General features: G+C 41.8%; 1 protein-coding gene across 1 annotated transcript in view; it reads right to left on the bottom strand.

The window, feature by feature from the left end:
• The window catches only part of CLSTN2 (calsyntenin 2), a 569,746-nt gene that overhangs the window by 213,328 nt on the left and 338,224 nt on the right, over nt 1-18,194 (bottom strand). Inside the window, exon 6 of the mRNA XM_088472076.1 lies at nt 14,939-15,124. Coding sequence (XP_088328202.1) covers nt 14,939-15,124 — 186 coding nt within the window. The remainder of the gene's footprint in view (nt 1-14,938; nt 15,125-18,194) is intronic.

Genomic DNA, 18,194 nt, shown 5'->3' with positions numbered 1-18,194 from the left:
TTTGTGATATGCATTATGTATTGTGTTTCTTCTGTTGCATAAATCTACTAAATGGTTTTGATCAAGAGAAGATTTTGAGTAGTGAAACAGATCCTACAGCACTGTATGTAATATATTTGTATTGAATGGTTTGTGTTTTTGGAGTAAGGTAACATCTTAACTGGCTGTAGCTGCTGTAGAATATTGCCCTGGTTTTAGTCAGATTTCTTGCCATCTTCACTGTTACATGCCCATTGACATGTGACAGTTGACTGTTATCTAGAGGACTATGCCACTTAATTATTATCTGGAGAAACATGCCACTTAACTATTATCTTGTCTAGTATGTCACCTGACTATTATCTGGAGAAACATGCCACTTGACTGTTATCTTGTATAGCATGCCACCTGACTATTATCTGGAGAGACACGCCACTTGACTGTTATCTTGTATAGCATGCCACCTGACTATAATCTGACTTGACTGTTATCTTGTATAGCATGCCACCTGACTATTATCTGGAGAAATATGCCACTTGACTGTTATCTTTTAGAGAATGCCACCAGACTATTATCTGGAAAACATGCCACTTGACTGTTATCTTCTAGAGCATGTCACCTGACTATTATCTGGAGAGACACGCCACTTGACTCTTATCTTGAAGAGCATGTCACCTGACTGTTAACGTGTGGAAAATGCCACTTGACTTATCTTCTAAAGGAATACCTCTTAAACAGTATCTGCAGAAACATGCTATTTGACTCTTATCTCATGAAACATGCCCCTTGATTGTTATCTTGTAGAAACTACCACTTGACTTATCCTGTAGAGTATGCCTCTTGGCTGCTATCTCGTGAAACATGCTGTTTGTCTCTTATCTCATAGAACATGCCCCTTGACTGTTATCTTGTGAAATATGCAATATGCCACTTGCATGTTATCCCCTGGAACATTACCCTGTTTGGTTGTTTTGTAGAACATATATTTTTCTGTTATCTCATGAAATATGTTACTTCACTGTTATTTCATGGAACATCATACTTTTCTGTTACCTTAACAATAATAAGCTGCTTCTACAAAGTATTGACATCCAACATGCTAAGAGCTCTATCCCCAGACCATGGATTCTACCTATTTTCAGTCACTTCCTGGTGTATGTAAATTTATGTTTACCTTTTAAATTTGCACATGAACTATGTTTTATGAAATAATGTAACTGAAAAATGTAATGTTGCATATAAATAAATACTGTCAAATACCATGCAATTACCACAATGTCTAATGTAAATGTTTTTTTTCAGGTTATGTATTAATCTAGCTATTGTAAGTATTAAGTATAAATGTATCTAAATTTTCACCAAAGAGAATATTTTTTGTGGATTGCAACTCTCTGTCTCAAAAGCCCAGAGCAAGTAGTGTAGCCAAGTGTTTTATGTTTGTAAACATTTTTGTTCTTCTGAGAAACTCCCAAATTTCATTGCTCCAGATCATTTTATTGTTCTAATTATGTATGACAGCTGTCATGCTTAGTTAGCTCAATTTGGCAATATATTCTAGTACATTGTATATGAAATCTGTATACATTTAAGGCTTACTGGAATAGCATCCATGGTGTCACTCCCATTCCTAATCATAGAAAGAAGAAAACTGAAAAGTTGGAACTTCTTCAATTTAAATTATGACAGCATAACACAGCCAATTATTTCACAGCTATAACACTGAATCCAGGATGGACAAATTACTCATATATGTAGCATTCCAGAACAATTGAAAGATGTTCACATAATGAAGAACTCCACCCAAGCAATTCAATCTACTGAGTTGTTTTGGATGGAATTTAATAAACTATGCTTAAAATTACTGCTCACCAGCTTTGTGGAAGCCTCCTACTCTCTTCCCCAGTAATGCCTCAGCCCTGAAGACTTCAACAGTCCTGCCTCTTACATCTCTACTGCTATGGCAGGGTTGCATTACAAGCACAAATGCCAGTGTAGTTGTAGCCCTCAAACATTCCATTCATATTTTCTTTTCAAATAAAACCTTATATTTCAAGCAGGTGAGTAGTAAACATCATACTGTATAAATTATGACTCCATAGATCTTAAAGTATTGCATTTTCTGTAAGGTCTAATTAATTTATACACCCCATACTTTACTGCTAATCTGACGGGCAACAACATCTGTCAACCTGGAAGTCAATCAAATACCACCACTGTGATGTCATTAATTCCTGGTAAATTGATAATCTCTATTCTCATAAATACTGGATCCACCCACAACTGGCTTCCTTTACTAGACCTCACTTATGAAGTATAATGGTTGTGCACCATAAATTATTTTGTATTTATTCTAATGAGTCGCCTCCAATAAAATAAAAAATACCTTCCTTTAAATAAAACTTTTCCATTATTCTTCCAAAATATATCTCAGTTTACTTTCTGTTTGCTTGGATTAATCATGAGAGTGTGGAAGTATAAGTGCTTTTATTACTACTTGTGGCACCTTTGTGTGTTTGAAGATGATTTTACATTGGGTAAAGTGTGTCTAGAGTTGTGCCTCTCCAGAGACATACAACTGGAAGCTTCAAAATGCATCCCATTACAAAGTACAGGCCAAGCTACAAGACCACTAGCGCAAAGTCCAAGTGTTTTTGCAGAGTGGAAATGGCTGTACGATCATCTGTGATGCAAGCAACGTCCATAGAAATACACCTTACAGTAAGTCCTTTTATCTTATTATAATTGTGCTCCACAATATAAGGAGCTACTACTGTATGTGACAAATCCTACCTCATTCTGCCCAACTTTTCCAACCAACTAGTGCAAAATTCAGCTACTTTGAAATATTCTACATGGAAGCCTATGCATGCACACACTGTTCTGGGAATTTGCTGATACAGTAATCATTAGCCCCTATGTCCATTATTTGCCATTAACGGATGTGAGCTATGGTTTCTTCTTTATATCTATTTCAAACTTGACAACTTTAATTAAGTCACCACCAGGTGAGTCCTGAAGGGAGCAATAATATGGGAGCCTCTCTTTTGTAATTGCGGCCCCGTGCCTCACTGTCCAAAGCCTCAATTTTCTGTGATTTACAGTGAGGGGCATTACCACGATGATGCAATTCAATGTGAAGCACGTCGCTTAATTCCCTTGACCACCCTCTTCACTCCGGAAGTATGTGGCATGCTGGAGACTCTACAGGTGTCTGGAAGAGTTCCTGAAATTTGTAACTCTCCAAGATATTCTGGGAGAGTTTGATAGTATGATCTGTTTCGAAATTGTACCATGCTACTAAAAAAACAAAAACAAATACAAAAACAAATGTATTTGTTTTTGTTTTTTATCCTGCAAATGGCACTCCTATATTCAGCAGTCACAACTGTGACAACAGGAGGGTAAAGGAGGATATTACACACTATTACAATTACTACTAAGGGCCAGATTCAACTAGTGGTGAATTCGGGGGATTTGGCCATCTGCAATAAAATCAGCCAATTTTACAGAAAAGACAGGCAAAAACGGGAGGTGTTAAAAAAAACAGGCGAAAATAGGCAAAAAGTCAGGAAATTACATCCCCAAAAAATGACTGACGTACATCGGAAATTAATTTAGAAGTGCATTACAGATATTGGCCTTAATAAAAGTATTTAGGGCACTTAAATTGCATAGGTTGGCAGTAATTTGCGTATATAAACATTTAAAAAAAAATTATAGAAAGCTATTTTTTTGCCAGGAAATTACTTTTCCACGTAAATTGGGGGTACGTTTAAATGGGTGCAAAGATATTTTTGTGTCGTAAAAGCGTACTTTTCAAAACCGTTAACAAAACGCCTGCTGCAGCCACCTGCAATGTCTAAACCACTTGACGCATCCATACACCCGAAAAACTAGACCCAATACGTTAAACCAATTTTCATCATTTTTTTTTTCACTTAAAATTTGACTGGTTGTTTTTCGCTAAATTACGCAAAGTACAAAAAACTTTGGGGGTAAGTTATCATTAGGGGGGTGTCCAAAGGATTTTGAATGAAATACCCACATTTTTAGGCAAAAATAGGGATTTAGAATTTTTTTTTCACCTGGTTTGAGATGGTGAAAATATTTTGCCTGTTTTTTATTCGACCCTCCGTTTTTGCCTGTGTTTTTGGGGTAAAATCTGCCTATTTTGTCGCTAATTGAATACGGCACTAAGAGAACAAAATATCATAAAAAAAGAATGAACTAAAATGGACCAGTGTATTAGTGTATGGGGACAGCGGGCCATCTATCTGTGATATCTCCTGCTTTACCTTCTTGATGACTTAATTTCTACAATTGCAGGTAAAAATTTTAATTTTCACCTGTTTTTGTAGAAATTAAGTTATGATGAATAGGCCTCTTAAAAATGAAAGTTTCACATTACACATTTTTATCATAATGAATAGAGCCCTTGGAGAGTTACTATGGTAACTCACCCCCTCCGGCAGCGTCTTTTCTGCTGTACTGCAGCAGCATAGTGCAGATGTGATACAGTACATACAGGGGCGCCGAGAGGGGGGGGAGCGGGTACAATTTACCCGGGCCCGGGCTTCCAGAGGGGCCCGGCGGGGGCCCGGTGGGGGCCCGGTGGGGGCCCGGGTCCGGCGCCGCCCCCCCTCCCTCCTCACTATCTCCCAGCACACAGCGTGTGCTGAGATGCAGTGGGAGATTGCTGTGGCTGCTGCTTAGCAGCCACGAGCAATCTCCTATGCCTGAGGGGGGAGCGATCACGCTGATCGCGCCCCCCTGGCTTTGCGCCAGGCTGAGGGGCTCACAGTGCCCCCCTCCCCAGCGTGCAGCGCCACTACGCGGCTCTGCAAATGTATACTTTTTTATTCGAGGGGGCGTGGCCACACCTCCCGCGATTAGGCCACGCCCCCTCTTTACCGGGGCCCGGCAGCGCTCTCAACGGCCCTGAGTACGTAATGGCTACCGGATGTGTGAGATCAGGAAAAATCATGAGATTTCAGGTGGCAGCAGAACTTGCAAGTAAACATAGGACTATCCTCATTGCCCAGTGCTTAGTACAGCCGGCACGTATAGCCGCCATAGTTGGCTTTGGCAGCAGCGTTATTAAGAGAAACCAAAGACCGCACTGGAGAAAACTGTTTTGTAACACATTTTGGAGAAGCGGTTTTTTTTTGTGTCAAAAGCTCAGAAAAAAGAGATTATCACTGCTTAATACTCTCTCCACTTTTATAAGTATTTTTTGTTATCAGAGTAGAACAATCTGGTCATACTTGCCGACATTCAGCTCCCTCCTTCCGGGACGGAGCTGAATGTCTATATACAGCAGGGTGTGTGGCCTGGCGATGATGACGGATTGGGGGCGGGACAGCATGACAGTGGCAAATGCAGGATTTCCAGAGGGGGTTTCCAAATGCTTAATTTTAGAGCAAGTGTGGCCCGTCAATGAAGAGGGCAGAATTAGTACTTAACCAGCTTTAATAAGCATCAGTGACCACAGTAAGCCAGTAGATGCGTCAGTAGGGCCATCCTGCCAGAGCTGAATGTATTTATTGTAGATGTGGGCACCATTCCAGACTATTGGGGCAAGTCCAGGAGCCTGGAGGAGCAGCAGAAGAACCTAGCACTGCCCTGGACGTATATGTACATATTGGGCTCTATAGCAGTGCATCTCTAACAGTGCATGTTTTCCAGATCTTCTAGTTGGTGCACAGGTTATTTATTACTGACTGAAACATGTTAAAATATCCACAGGTGGTGCTAATTATTTCATTTGTGATACTGAGAAGAACATGCAGCACTAGTAACAATCTATTATATTACTATTTCTATTGTGGTCATGGTGTGGGCTGGGGAGGGGGGTTTCCAGGCAGACGGAAACCCCCCCTGCGTTTGCCTATGCATGATCATGTCATTGTATCAGGGGGGGGGTTCCAGGGTGATGCGGGGTGGTTGCAGGGGGGTGACGACGGCTGGGAGATTTGCCTGCTTTTCTGGGGGCTGGGAGCACATCCCGATATTCAGGAAACTCCCGGCCATCCTGGAAGAGTAGGCATGTATGAATCTGGTTAATGCAGAGCATACATAAACAATAAAACAAACATCCAAAAATTGGGACATGAATATGGTGTAAGAGAATGACAGCAAACAGAAATATATTTTTTTTAGCAACATCTATGCTTCATAGAAGGCAAAGAGTAAATATTAAGTTACATATACAATTTAACAAGATCAGCAGTAGTCACTAGGGCATCTTGTGATGGGAAATCTCATTAATAGAGTACTTGCAAATCCAAGCCGAGTCAAAGCTCAAAACCAAGCGCCGCCAATGGCCGGGCCTGTGCATACTGGAGAATTCCTCGCTGGCAGTATTAAGATGACGGTGTGGAAGAGAAACTCTCTGCATAGGAAAAGGGGTTTTGCTGGGGCTCCGATCTTAAGTTTGTATTGTTGTGATAAGCATTTATACAGATTTATAGCTTGTGCATGTTTTTAATAAAAGACCCCTTAGCTTTGTCAGGCAAGTATTCTGCAAGTAATTAATTATATTAAAATAGGTAAATAAAAGAAAAATCATATAGATGAAATAAAAAAAAAAAAAACAAGTTCAAATTAATATATTTGGTTACTGAGAAAGCCAAAAACACTGGTGACAATACATATGGCATATCCAAGAGCATATGATGGGTGTGGTGTGTTATGTCAACATGCATAAGGTCGACATGCGAATGTCTACATGCTTTACATGTCGACAGTGACATGTTGACATTTATCATGTCTGCACGGATGACAGAACGCCCCTGTGGGCCCAGCGGTCACTTACCCGGTCCCGAGGGCAGCGCCATCTTCCGGGTCCTGGCACTCATATAAACGAGCAGTTATGGCATCAGACATCAGACAAGCAGCGTTCTGGTTATAACAGTCCCCCTATCCCTGATCATAAACCCTAACCCTCCCCCTAGTACTTAACCCTAACACCTCCACACTCCACAGCCTAACCCTAACCCACCCCTTAGTGCCTAACCCCCAAACCCTCCTGGCGTCAACTAATGCCAAATGTCAGCATACTGATAATGTCAACATTACACATGGTGACATGTGGAACATGTCGACATTCTGATTATGTTGACATAGTGCCTGTTGACATGTTAATCATGTAGACAATGTGACCCTATAATTACCTATCTCTCTCTTCTTTCCGTCTCTATTACAATTTTATCTAAATACATAATTTTTGATCTTTAATTCATGTTTTGGTAATCACTTTTCATCTTTCCACTGAAATCATTTGTTTTGATTACACGCTTCATACAAAAGAGAATTACCTCGCAGGATTAGTGCTACAAGATCAAAAGCGGTATAAATAGGTGAAAGACTAAATGCCACATGCAATTAAACTAGCCATTAATCATAGATACATACATGCAGTGCAGAGACAGAAATGGAGTTCTCTCTGTCATGTAAGCAAAAAATGAAAAATACGTTTTGTAAAAAAAACATGGTTGCTTTAGGATTATATTACTTTTCATACCCATGTATAGTATAATACTTTTATCATACTAAATTCAGAGAGATAAAAGTGGTAATTTTTTCAAAACTATATAGAAGTAATACTGTGCTTCCCACCATAGAGTAAAAGGTTATGTAGTAGCTTTGTAAAGTCACTTTAAAACCCCTTTTCACTTCCAGTTACAGTAGTTGGGTGATCATTGCAGTAGCAATTCTACAAAAATACAGTATATAAGATTGGATTTTTATTTTATATTTATTGGTTAAGTTGATAAAATCTGGTTGTCTCTCCTGGACAAGAGTAACGGAAGAGACTCTGGCCATGAAAATTCTGTAGCTGCCAGCAGATGGCAGTCATCTTTGTATTGCTTGTTACACCATTGTAGATCTACAGATCATAATGACACTGTCACATAGGTACTCGTACATGAAGAAGCTCTTGCACCAGTCACTACAGGCAATTTGACCATTTTCCAAAATTGCTTTGCTGCTTTAAGCAGAAGATAAGGCACGGTAAGAGCAGAGCAGCATATTGGTAAACTTCGGCCCGTCAGCAGAGATCAGGAAGTTGTCACTCTGAGCCTCAATTATGCTCTTGTTGGAAATTGTTCAGATATTTATGACATTAGGCCACCTTGTACAGGAAATATGCCTGCTCCAATCTAGTTTTCACACATTCCTCAGCAAATAAAACCATAATTGCAACAGAATGTAATTTAAATGGAAATTATGTCTGTTCTGATAAATTCAAACAGAATCTGTCATTTCTTATCAGAGAATACTGACTTAATAGTACCTACAATAAATGATAATTTTTTTTCCAAAATCAGCTGAGAAATAAATAACAGACAACAAGTAATGAAAAGAAATGGGTAATAAATAATTGCAGGTGTGCACAGCAAATGTTTGTCAGTACGGAATCGGTATGAAATACCAATGGACGGGATGCTGTCTGACAGCGGCATCCCGATGGTTCAAATCCGGACAGTGACAGTGAGTAATGTTCCCCTGTCCTATTTACCCCCTAACCCTCCTTTCCTGCACCCTCATACTAACCTTCCCTACCCGCACCCTAACTCCAACTCTCCCCCCTTAGTGCCTAACCCTAACCTCCCCCCCGGTGGTGCCTGAACCTAAGCCCCCCTTGTCTAGAGCCTAACCCTAACCTCCCCTCTCTCGCAGCCTAACCCTAAACCCCTTTGGGGTGCCTAAACCTAACCCCCCCACCACCCCCAGTGGCTGATACTTACCTTTCCCCGGTCTCCTTACGATCGGGATGCCTTCTGCTGGGATCCCGGCGTCGGCATCCCCAGTCATATCGGGATCCGTAGCCGGTGTTCTCTCGGCGAATGGGATTCCAGTGCCGGGGTTCCTGCAGACAACATCCCGGTTGTTGGGATCTTAATCGCATCCTGTCAGTACAAGCATACACAGATAATCATAATAATAATAAATGGGGATAAATGTGCACCTTTGCCTGCTGTGTTCATACAGGGGAGCACACAAAGGAGCATCTGTATGGTAATGCCCCTGTATTCCCTGGTATACAGCCATGCGCCACATATGCAAGGACTGAGATGCCCACTATCAGCGTCCGTATTGTAGGTGCGGTTCATCAGCCTGAGCCTGGCCTCCTACGTGAGCAGTTCAGCGCCTTTGTACTCGACATGCTCATGACACTGCAACATCTCTGTGCGTCTTTCTAGCAACCCATTATCTCCTAGTAACCGGCCAGAACCTCTAATAATTCTGCTACTGTGTGTCCAAATCTGTACTGCAACTCTGTACGTACAACATCGCGCTGCGACTTAGACGCATGTGCAGACACAAAAACCATACATGCCTACCCTCCCGGTTTTTGCGGGAGGCTCCCAATTTTTCGGGTAACCCCCCGCACCCCCGGAAGGGTAGGCATTTCTCCCACATTCTGCCCACTTCCTAGTGAAGTGGGCAGAATGAGGAGAATACCTGTGGCGATCGAGGGTCTCCGTGAAGGGGGAGGGGCTTAAGAAGTGATTCTGCATGAATCACAGCATTTGGCCCCGCCCCTATGTAAATTTTACCCAATCGTGACAATATTACTGTGAGGGGACGGGGCTTAATGTCACGAATCGTCAGGCCCTGTCCCCGTCGCCAACCTGCTGCTTCTCTTACCCGGGCTTCTCCCGGGAAGAGATTATTAAAGGTAGGCAAGTATGACAAAAACATTGTCCATTTGTGTGAATATCGGCATTGTGTCTGTCTCGGAATCGGCTCAAAGACTCTTATTTGGGGCTAAGGGTTCTATGTACTAAGCCTCGGGGAGAGATAAAATGGATGGAGATAAAGTACCAATCAATCAGCTCCTGTCAATTTTCAAACACAGCCTGTAACATGATAGTTAGGAGCTGATTGAATGGTACTTTAGCTCAACCACATTCTCTCTCTCCGAGGCTTAGTACATAGACGCCTAAATCAGCAGCATTAAACCTAGGTGAATCCAAAGAGCCTATTTTACAGATATAGGGCCTGATTCAGAGCCGTTCGCTATTTGCGGTCGTTCGTTCAAAAACAAGGGGTGGCTATTCAAATGATCCGTTCGCAAATTGCAGTCTGTTCACACCTCTAAGTCTGAACGAGCGAGCAAAACATACGCTTGTTTTTTTGTTAAAAACGCCCCCTGGCCGCTCGCACCATACGTCATGTCCGCTATTTATTAGATTAATCGAGTACATCGACCAGCGTATGAACTGCTCGCTATTCTTGTGGTTGGTTTTTGCTACCACAATCTTGCGAGCAGTTCTGGCTATAAAATAACCCAGTGACGTGGTCAATGACGCTGCTGTATTAATTATGCACACCCATAAAACGCCCGTTTTGACCTTTAAGCACGCCTGCGTTCGGATCTCCACTCCCCATTTTCAAGCACCTTCCCCTGTTACCACCCACATACGCCTCATTCTGTCACTCAAAATAGCAGGCATTCACTATATTGCGAGCACATGAATTTCGGCCGCACTGACTGGTTCGCGCATGCGTATAACGATCCGTACGCATGCGCAGATGTGCGAACATCGCTCGGAACGAGCGTACTGCCGCTAGCGAGTGGCTCTGAATGAGGGCCATAATCCCTATCCCATGCATTAAGAATTAGCAGAATTCTTCCAGCACTCACCATGGCCGCAGTTTCTCTATCTATGGTGGAACATCTACAGGTAACTTTATATCTATTCCTGGCCCCATCAGCACACCCTCTATCCAACATCAGCAGTTTTAAAATATAGCTATTCATGCTTCTCAGTTGCATTCACAGGGCCGGTTCTCCCGTTACGCATGGTACGCAGCTGCGTAAGGCGCCACATAGTGAAGGGCGCCTCAGCTGTGTACCATGCGGGCCGCGGTGCAGACTGTGTCTCTGTGACACAGCTGCACCACGTGTGTAGCACTAACCGGACGGAGTTCGGTCAGCGCTACACAGCACAAACACACAGCCGCCGGCGCCGGCAGCTGTGTGTTTGCTTTAGCAGCCGATGAGAGTCAGACAGACTCTCATCAGCTGCTGCTCCCACTGCCGGAGCTGGATATCTTCCGGCTCCCGCAGTGGGTAATGGGAGTGACGTCATGACGTGACGTCACTCCCATAATGCAAAGCGGCGGACGGAGGAGTTGGGATCGGCGGCTGGACCAGGCCCAGGAGCGGGTTTCAGGTAAGTGGTTTTTTTTTAATTTTCATTACGTCTCTACTGCGGGGGCACTACAAGGGGGGATTACTAGGGGGGGAATACTACTTATGACACTACAGGGGCTAATACTACTGTGGGGCGCTACAAGGGGAGATTACTAGGGGGGGAATACTACTTAAGACACTACAGGGGGTAATACTACTGGGGTGCACTACAAGGGGGGATTACTAGGGGGGGAATACTACTTATGACACTACAGGGGGTAATACTACTTGGGGGCACTACAGGGGGTAATACTACTGGGGACACTACAGGGGGTGGTAATACTACTGGGGGCACTACAGTGGGGGAATACTACTGGGGGCACTACAAGGGGGGTATTACTACTGGGGGCACTACAAGGGGGGGATTAGTACTGGGGGCACTACAAGGGGGGATTACTACTAGGGGTACTACAAGGGAGGGGGGAACCACTACTGGGGGCACTATATAAAGGGCACTGCATAGTGGGTACCACTACTGGGGGCACTGCATAGGGGGGAGCACTACTGGGGCACTATATAAGGGGAATACTACTGGGGGCACAAGGGGCACTGCACAGGGGGGGACCACTACCGGGGGCACTGTAAAAGGGGCACTGCATAGGGGGTACCACTACTGGGGGCACTGCATAGGGGCACTACTACTGGGGGCACTATATAAGGGGAATACTACTGGGGGCACAAGGGGCACCGCACAGGGGGGACCACTACCGGTAGCACTGTAAAAGGGGCACTGCATAGGGGGGCGCCAAAAAATATACTTGCTTACCAAAAAATTTGGGCTAGGGCCGGCCCTGTGTATCCATATTGGTGGAATGTGCCCAACCCACCGAAGGTGGCAATAGGACAGAAAATCGAAAGTACAAACTGACAGGCGCTAAAGATATTAATATTATTATTAATGTAGGAAGACCACAGTATAATTTTAAAACACACAACCAAAATTTATTAAAGTGAAGCAAAAGGTAAAAAACAATAAAATATAAAAATAGACCTAAGACAATAAATGAAACAATAGGGAATATGGACAATGATTAATGTAAGTAAATGGAGTCTGCACTAAGCAGAAAAACGGACCTACAAGATATCATGTGAATTGTGTAGCAATAAAGACAAGATAATAGGCTGGCATATGCACAATCACAAATATCATTGAAATTGATGTCGTTGATACAAATCTCTTGGATGGTCCATATAATCATAAATATTTGATCAATAGCTCTCACACATCTGAGCCTATAAAAAAGTGTTAATTAGTACACCATATTGAGCGTATTCCAGCCTGTGTGGCACAAAGTGAGTTTAGAAAAGGACTCACGATGTCCAGTAATATTCTAAAAAGAATTAAAATATAAAGTATAGGTTGAGCCCTTAACGTTGGGCTTATTAGTAGTTCAGCTTGGAGCGTATGGCTGTTTCTTAATTTTATGAAGCTGCTCCTAATCCGTGTGGACCGCACAGCCACAGATAACTCTGTTTGAGGTATCAGAGAGTAAAAAATTAAAAAAAAAATTTGAAAAATGTGCACATTTAAGCATGTATGCTTTAAGGGGTTTGTCACTCACGATCCGATTGTGACCATATATCCTGCCGTGATCCTCACTTAGCTCTCACATGCAGTGGCCCCATAATAATCCACGGAGGAGAGGAATCGGCTCCGGTGCAATCACCCGTCGGTGAGCAGCGTGCAGCGTTAATGTTTGTCCTCCGTGTAGGGTATTTAGTGACCCACTTAGCCGGCTTGCGGTCTCACGTCCCGTCCTTCTCTCTACGCGTTTCTCCGCCTTAGGAATATCAGCGGCTTCTTCAGGAGATAGGCAATAGGACAGCTCTGCATTAGATACCCTCTACCAAAGACACTCAGCCACAGCATAGGTCTTACATTATTATAAAATACAAGATTTTAAAATAGATTCCTCCATTTGTGGAACTGAGATCCCAGCTTGTAAAGCACGTGCTGACAAATGTAATAATGCTCTTTGGAACATTCTCTAGGTTTTAGGGGCCTATTTATTAAGCACAAAAATGTGTTCCAGGCACACTGCTACCAGATGTAGGGGCCGTGGGGCAGCGACAGTAACACCCAAGGGCCCTGTGTGATGGCACCACTTGCACACCCAAAGTTACAGCCCTGAACAGCTACTTAACAACTCCGGTCATAGTTTTATCCATGGAATGGCCAGTCCAGGTATTTGGTTTTCAAAAATTGGTGCACCTAAGCAATCTAATCTATATTTTTCAGAGTTTCAGTGCTTTCCAAGACGTCACACAGCAGAGAGATAGCTGTTCAGAAAAGGCACCCACAAATCTGTAAAGCTCATGACTGCACTACACTGTATTTAGTTTTGTGAAGTTTGTGTGATGAAGTCATTTAACACTAAGAGGTAAATTTACTAAAGTGAGAGTTTTTAGAAGTGGAGATGTTGCCCATAGCAACCAATCAGATTCTACCTAACATTTAACTAGCACATTCTAAAAGATAATAGCTAGAATCTGATTGGTTGCTATGGGCAACATCTCCACTTCTAAAAACTCTCACTTTAGTAAATTTCCCCCTAAGTGTGGTGCTGAATGTTCAGCACACACAAAAGGATAACAGTATCTGGTTTTATTTTAGCTGTGTGGCCAAAAATTAAACAACTGCTTTAAACAGAGTAAATCCCCTAATGGCAGAAAATCTTTATTCATCATAAAGCTTAACTACTTAAAAAATATGAAATAAAACTAGGAAAATTTTTGCCAACATAATTAGAAATGTGCCAATTAAAACATTCTTAAAACTTGTGGTAGGCTAAAGAAAATTGTCCCACGCAAAATACGCTACTAAAATCGGAGCCCCTTTTGCGGGTGGAATCCGCAGCCCCCATGTGGTTGGTATTGCTAAAGCACATATACTCCGAAAATACTCGACCAAAACCAAAATGACCATGTTTGCTATGCTTTACCACCATAAACAATAAAGACACACAAGACAAAACCGAAAAAGACAAAAAAAACACACAAACGACCAATTAAAGAGTGGGAGGATGGGAAAATCTGCATACAAAGAGACCAGCACTCAGCCAACCCACTTTTATGTACACTAGGAATGAACACAGCTACACAACCCATCTCTTATAGGCTAGCCAGAAAGCAACAAACTCCTGCCAATCAATGTATCTACCTCTATCCTCTTACCTACCTTGAATGAAGGTTCAGTCTTGGGTGTTACATTTTCTCTGTGCTTATTCAGCCCTCTCAAATTTTAATTTTGTCAAGACAGTTTAGCCCCCAAAATGTAAAAAGTGAGAGAGAGACATTGTCTTAGCTCCCTGCAGCTTACTTTATCACATCACATATAAATACACTACTTTTATGTAATGACCTAACTCCAGAAGTGTAAATAGGTTCTGCGGACAAATACTAAATTGAGAATAGCCTATATATGTGCAGTTTCTTCCCCTTATACAGTATATTATTTTGAGTGACTCATCCTAAGCATGTAATCTTATGTTTGGCAGCACAATCAGATGAATTATTGTAGCAAGACCACAATTTCCAGGTGACACATTGCCAGTTGCGCCCACCAGAAGCTGCATTTTGCTTGTTCACATATTTTGCCATCTTCGGGCATATAGAGGCAGATATAGGTAAGTCATGCAACAGAGGACAAAACTGCAATTGTACAATGCCTCCTCGTAACTGCATACTGTACAGGATATCAGAAATAAACAGAATTTAAATATTTTTAGCAGTATAACCCGCTTGTCCACTTACCACATAACTTCTGTAAAGACGTATCAGAGTAGGTTTCACGATCACAGCCTTTCCCAATATGATTGGTTTGCAGCTCAATACTAGTTCGGACAGAGGACACAGGGCCATCACAAGTCTCCAATCGGACACTAGGGAATAATGCAACACTTCCAGAACCAAGGTTATATTCAATACGCTTTTCCCAATCTGAAAGTAAGAAAAACAGATATATATTAGTACAAAGTTAGCATGAGAGTTAAAACTCACATACAAGCATTTCAAAGAAAAGTTTTGACTGAGCACTGAGGCAACTAATCCTTTCCAAAAAGTAGAAGGTACATCCGGGCGACTTCATTTGTTCTAATAAAACAATTAAATTCTAATTAAACAATTAATTCAATAAAACAAATCATCACCTCTCTGCAAATGTTGGTTAATGCTATCTCAGCATTATATACAGTCAGCACTTAAAGTGTTATATGGACATGGTACAAAACATTATTTAGTCATTGGTAGAGGTTGTACACTGCAAATCATATATATATATATATATATATATATATATATATATATATATATATACAGTCAGGTGCATAAATATTGGGACATTGACAAAATTTTCATATTTTGGCCTCTATTCACCACCACAATGGCTTTGTAATGAAACAAACAAGATGTGCTTTAACTGCAGATTTCAGATTTAATTTGAGGGTAATTACATCCAAATCAGGTGAACGGTGTAGGAATTACAACTGTTTCTATATGTGCCTCCCACTTTTTAAGGGGCCAAAAGTAATGGGACTATCAACTCAAAAGCTATTTCATGGACAGGTGTGGGCAGGGCTGCCATCAGTAATAGTGCGGCCTGGGACTGACTTTAATAGGCAGCCCCCCCTTCCCACATAATGCAGCCGCACACCTCTCCTTATGGCCCTATATAGCGATATGCAAAGTGGTACGCATTTCGAGATGCACATGCAGCATATGTACCAATGATATGCCTCCAGATTTTATATTTATATATATATATATATATATGCAACAACGGCTTGGCACTCTTCCTCTTATGTATAGATGGGTGCCCTCTGCAGATAATCACAAAACAGGCAGCAGTGGCAGCGGCACTCCTCAGTAAAGAATATGAGACTGGTTACAAAGAACCTAATTTACTTCTTCAACGTTTCAATCACAATAATGATTTTCATCAGGAAGACAATACTAAACAATAAGACACTTACCTAAATAACGTTGAAGAAGTAAATTAGGTTCTTTGTAACCAGTCTCATATTCTTTACTGAGGAGTGCCGCTGCCACTGCTGCCTGTTTTGTGATTATCTGCAGAGGGCACCCATCTATACATAAGAGGAAGAGTGCCAAGCCGTTGTTGCATGTTTTTGAAGGTATTCATTTACTTATCCTTGCTGAGGCACCATCCCTTTGTTTGTTTGTTGATTTCATCTGTCCGGAGGAAAAGTTACTATTAACCATCTATTTCTGTGTTTAATATGACACAGTCAACAGACCCTACGCTTGGTCTGGGTTTTATTAATATAGATCTACCGGTGGGTGATCAGTTTACTTTCTCTGACACTGACGCTGATCATATTCTGTTTAAAGATAACTTGACTGCTGCAGCGGGGACTCTACCACCTGAGTATTACTATACTCAGTTGTATATATTAAAAAAGAAGGAAATTGACTTTCTCTTACACGGTGTCACTCTGAGCGATTATTTCAGAAATAAAAAAATCCCAAGGGGATTTCGTATTCGGAAATACCCCGACCATCGGGCGTTTTAACCCTGAATTCTGCAGAAAGTGGGCGGCCATATTAAATAAGGCCTCATTTGACCTGATACTTTTGGTCATAGAGGAGTCGGGGCGAGAACTTAAGATCATCAAAGACAAGATTAACGTGTTTGAAGTTGCACATTATAAAACCTTGACAGACGACACTACCTGTGACTGGATTGGTAAACTACAAGGACAGGTTGATAAATATAAAAACGATCTTATAAAGTTCAAACAAAATAAACTTAATATTGTTAACAAGGACTACGAAGAAAAAAGAGTTTATTCGTGGGCCTACAATCCAGTGGGTGTAAGAAGGACACAGTTTAAAGGTCCTCATAGAAAATACAAAAAATTCACCCTTGAAACGGATACCTCCAGTGGAGGACTGTCGTCAGATCAAGAATGTGCTGGTCCAAGTGGAGCTTTACCTGCACGCAGGCCCCCTTTAGGCGTGACTACAAGAGCCAAAAAAGATCTCCCCCCAGACTCTTCACAAGACGAGGAGGGCAGTGGCAGAGGCAAAAAACAGGCACCAAAGAAAAAGAAATAATTTATAACCTCTCCAGTAGGACTTTGAGTACAGATGAAATGAGTGTACTACAAAAAGGATTAAGTTTTGTTCCCACAGTACTACATGATGAACTGACAAGTAAAATTGATCTACACAGGCTGAACAGACAACTTCGTTTGAAAGAGTTCTATGATGACAAAATTGATACAACAGTGAATCCCTCTAGGTTCCAACCTAGCAAATCCAGTTCCACCTTTGAACCAGCATCCACCAATATAGCAATCAAGGGTTTTACTAATTTGATGGAATCCAGCATCACAGAATACAGCAAAAGGGACAATAAGATACATCACAATTTATCCAAAAATGAATTGACAGCCCTTAAACAACTTGGTAGTGACAAAAGTATTACTATCCGCCCCGCTGATAAAGGGGGCGGGATTGTAATACAAGATATCTCCAGCTACCGTAATGAAGCTCTCAAACAATTAAGTGATGCCAAAGTTTACTGCACATTGGCAGGAGACCCAACTGCCAAATATCAGCAGGAACTTCAGGAGATACTAGAATTGGCTGTGGAAGAACACAATATAAATAAAACCACCATGGACATGCTTCTACCCACGGCACCAAAGATACCAGTCTTCTACACATTACCTAAGCTTCACAAGGATCCCCTTAATCCACCGGGGAGGCCTATTATATCGGCCAGGGACTCACTATATTACGAAACTTCAAGATTTATTGATTACCATCTACAGCCGGTGATACAAGCTGAAAAATCATATTTAAGGGACACGACTGCTTTTTTACGCAAACTTACCACGTTGCGGGATTTACCACAAGATTGTTGGCTTTGTACTATAGATGTAATAAGCCTTTATACGAGCATACCTAATGCCAGAGGCCTGATTGCCATAGAACATTTACTTACCAACAACACCAATTATGTTGGTCCAGCTTTACCCTTCTT

Source organism: Taudactylus pleione, unplaced genomic scaffold (genome assembly GCF_031769625.1).
Source record: "Taudactylus pleione unplaced genomic scaffold, aTauple2 ptg000120l, whole genome shotgun sequence".
In the NCBI taxonomy this organism is placed as follows: Eukaryota; Metazoa; Chordata; class Amphibia; order Anura; family Myobatrachidae; genus Taudactylus; species Taudactylus pleione.
This window is presented reverse-complemented; position numbering and strand designations above follow the sequence as displayed.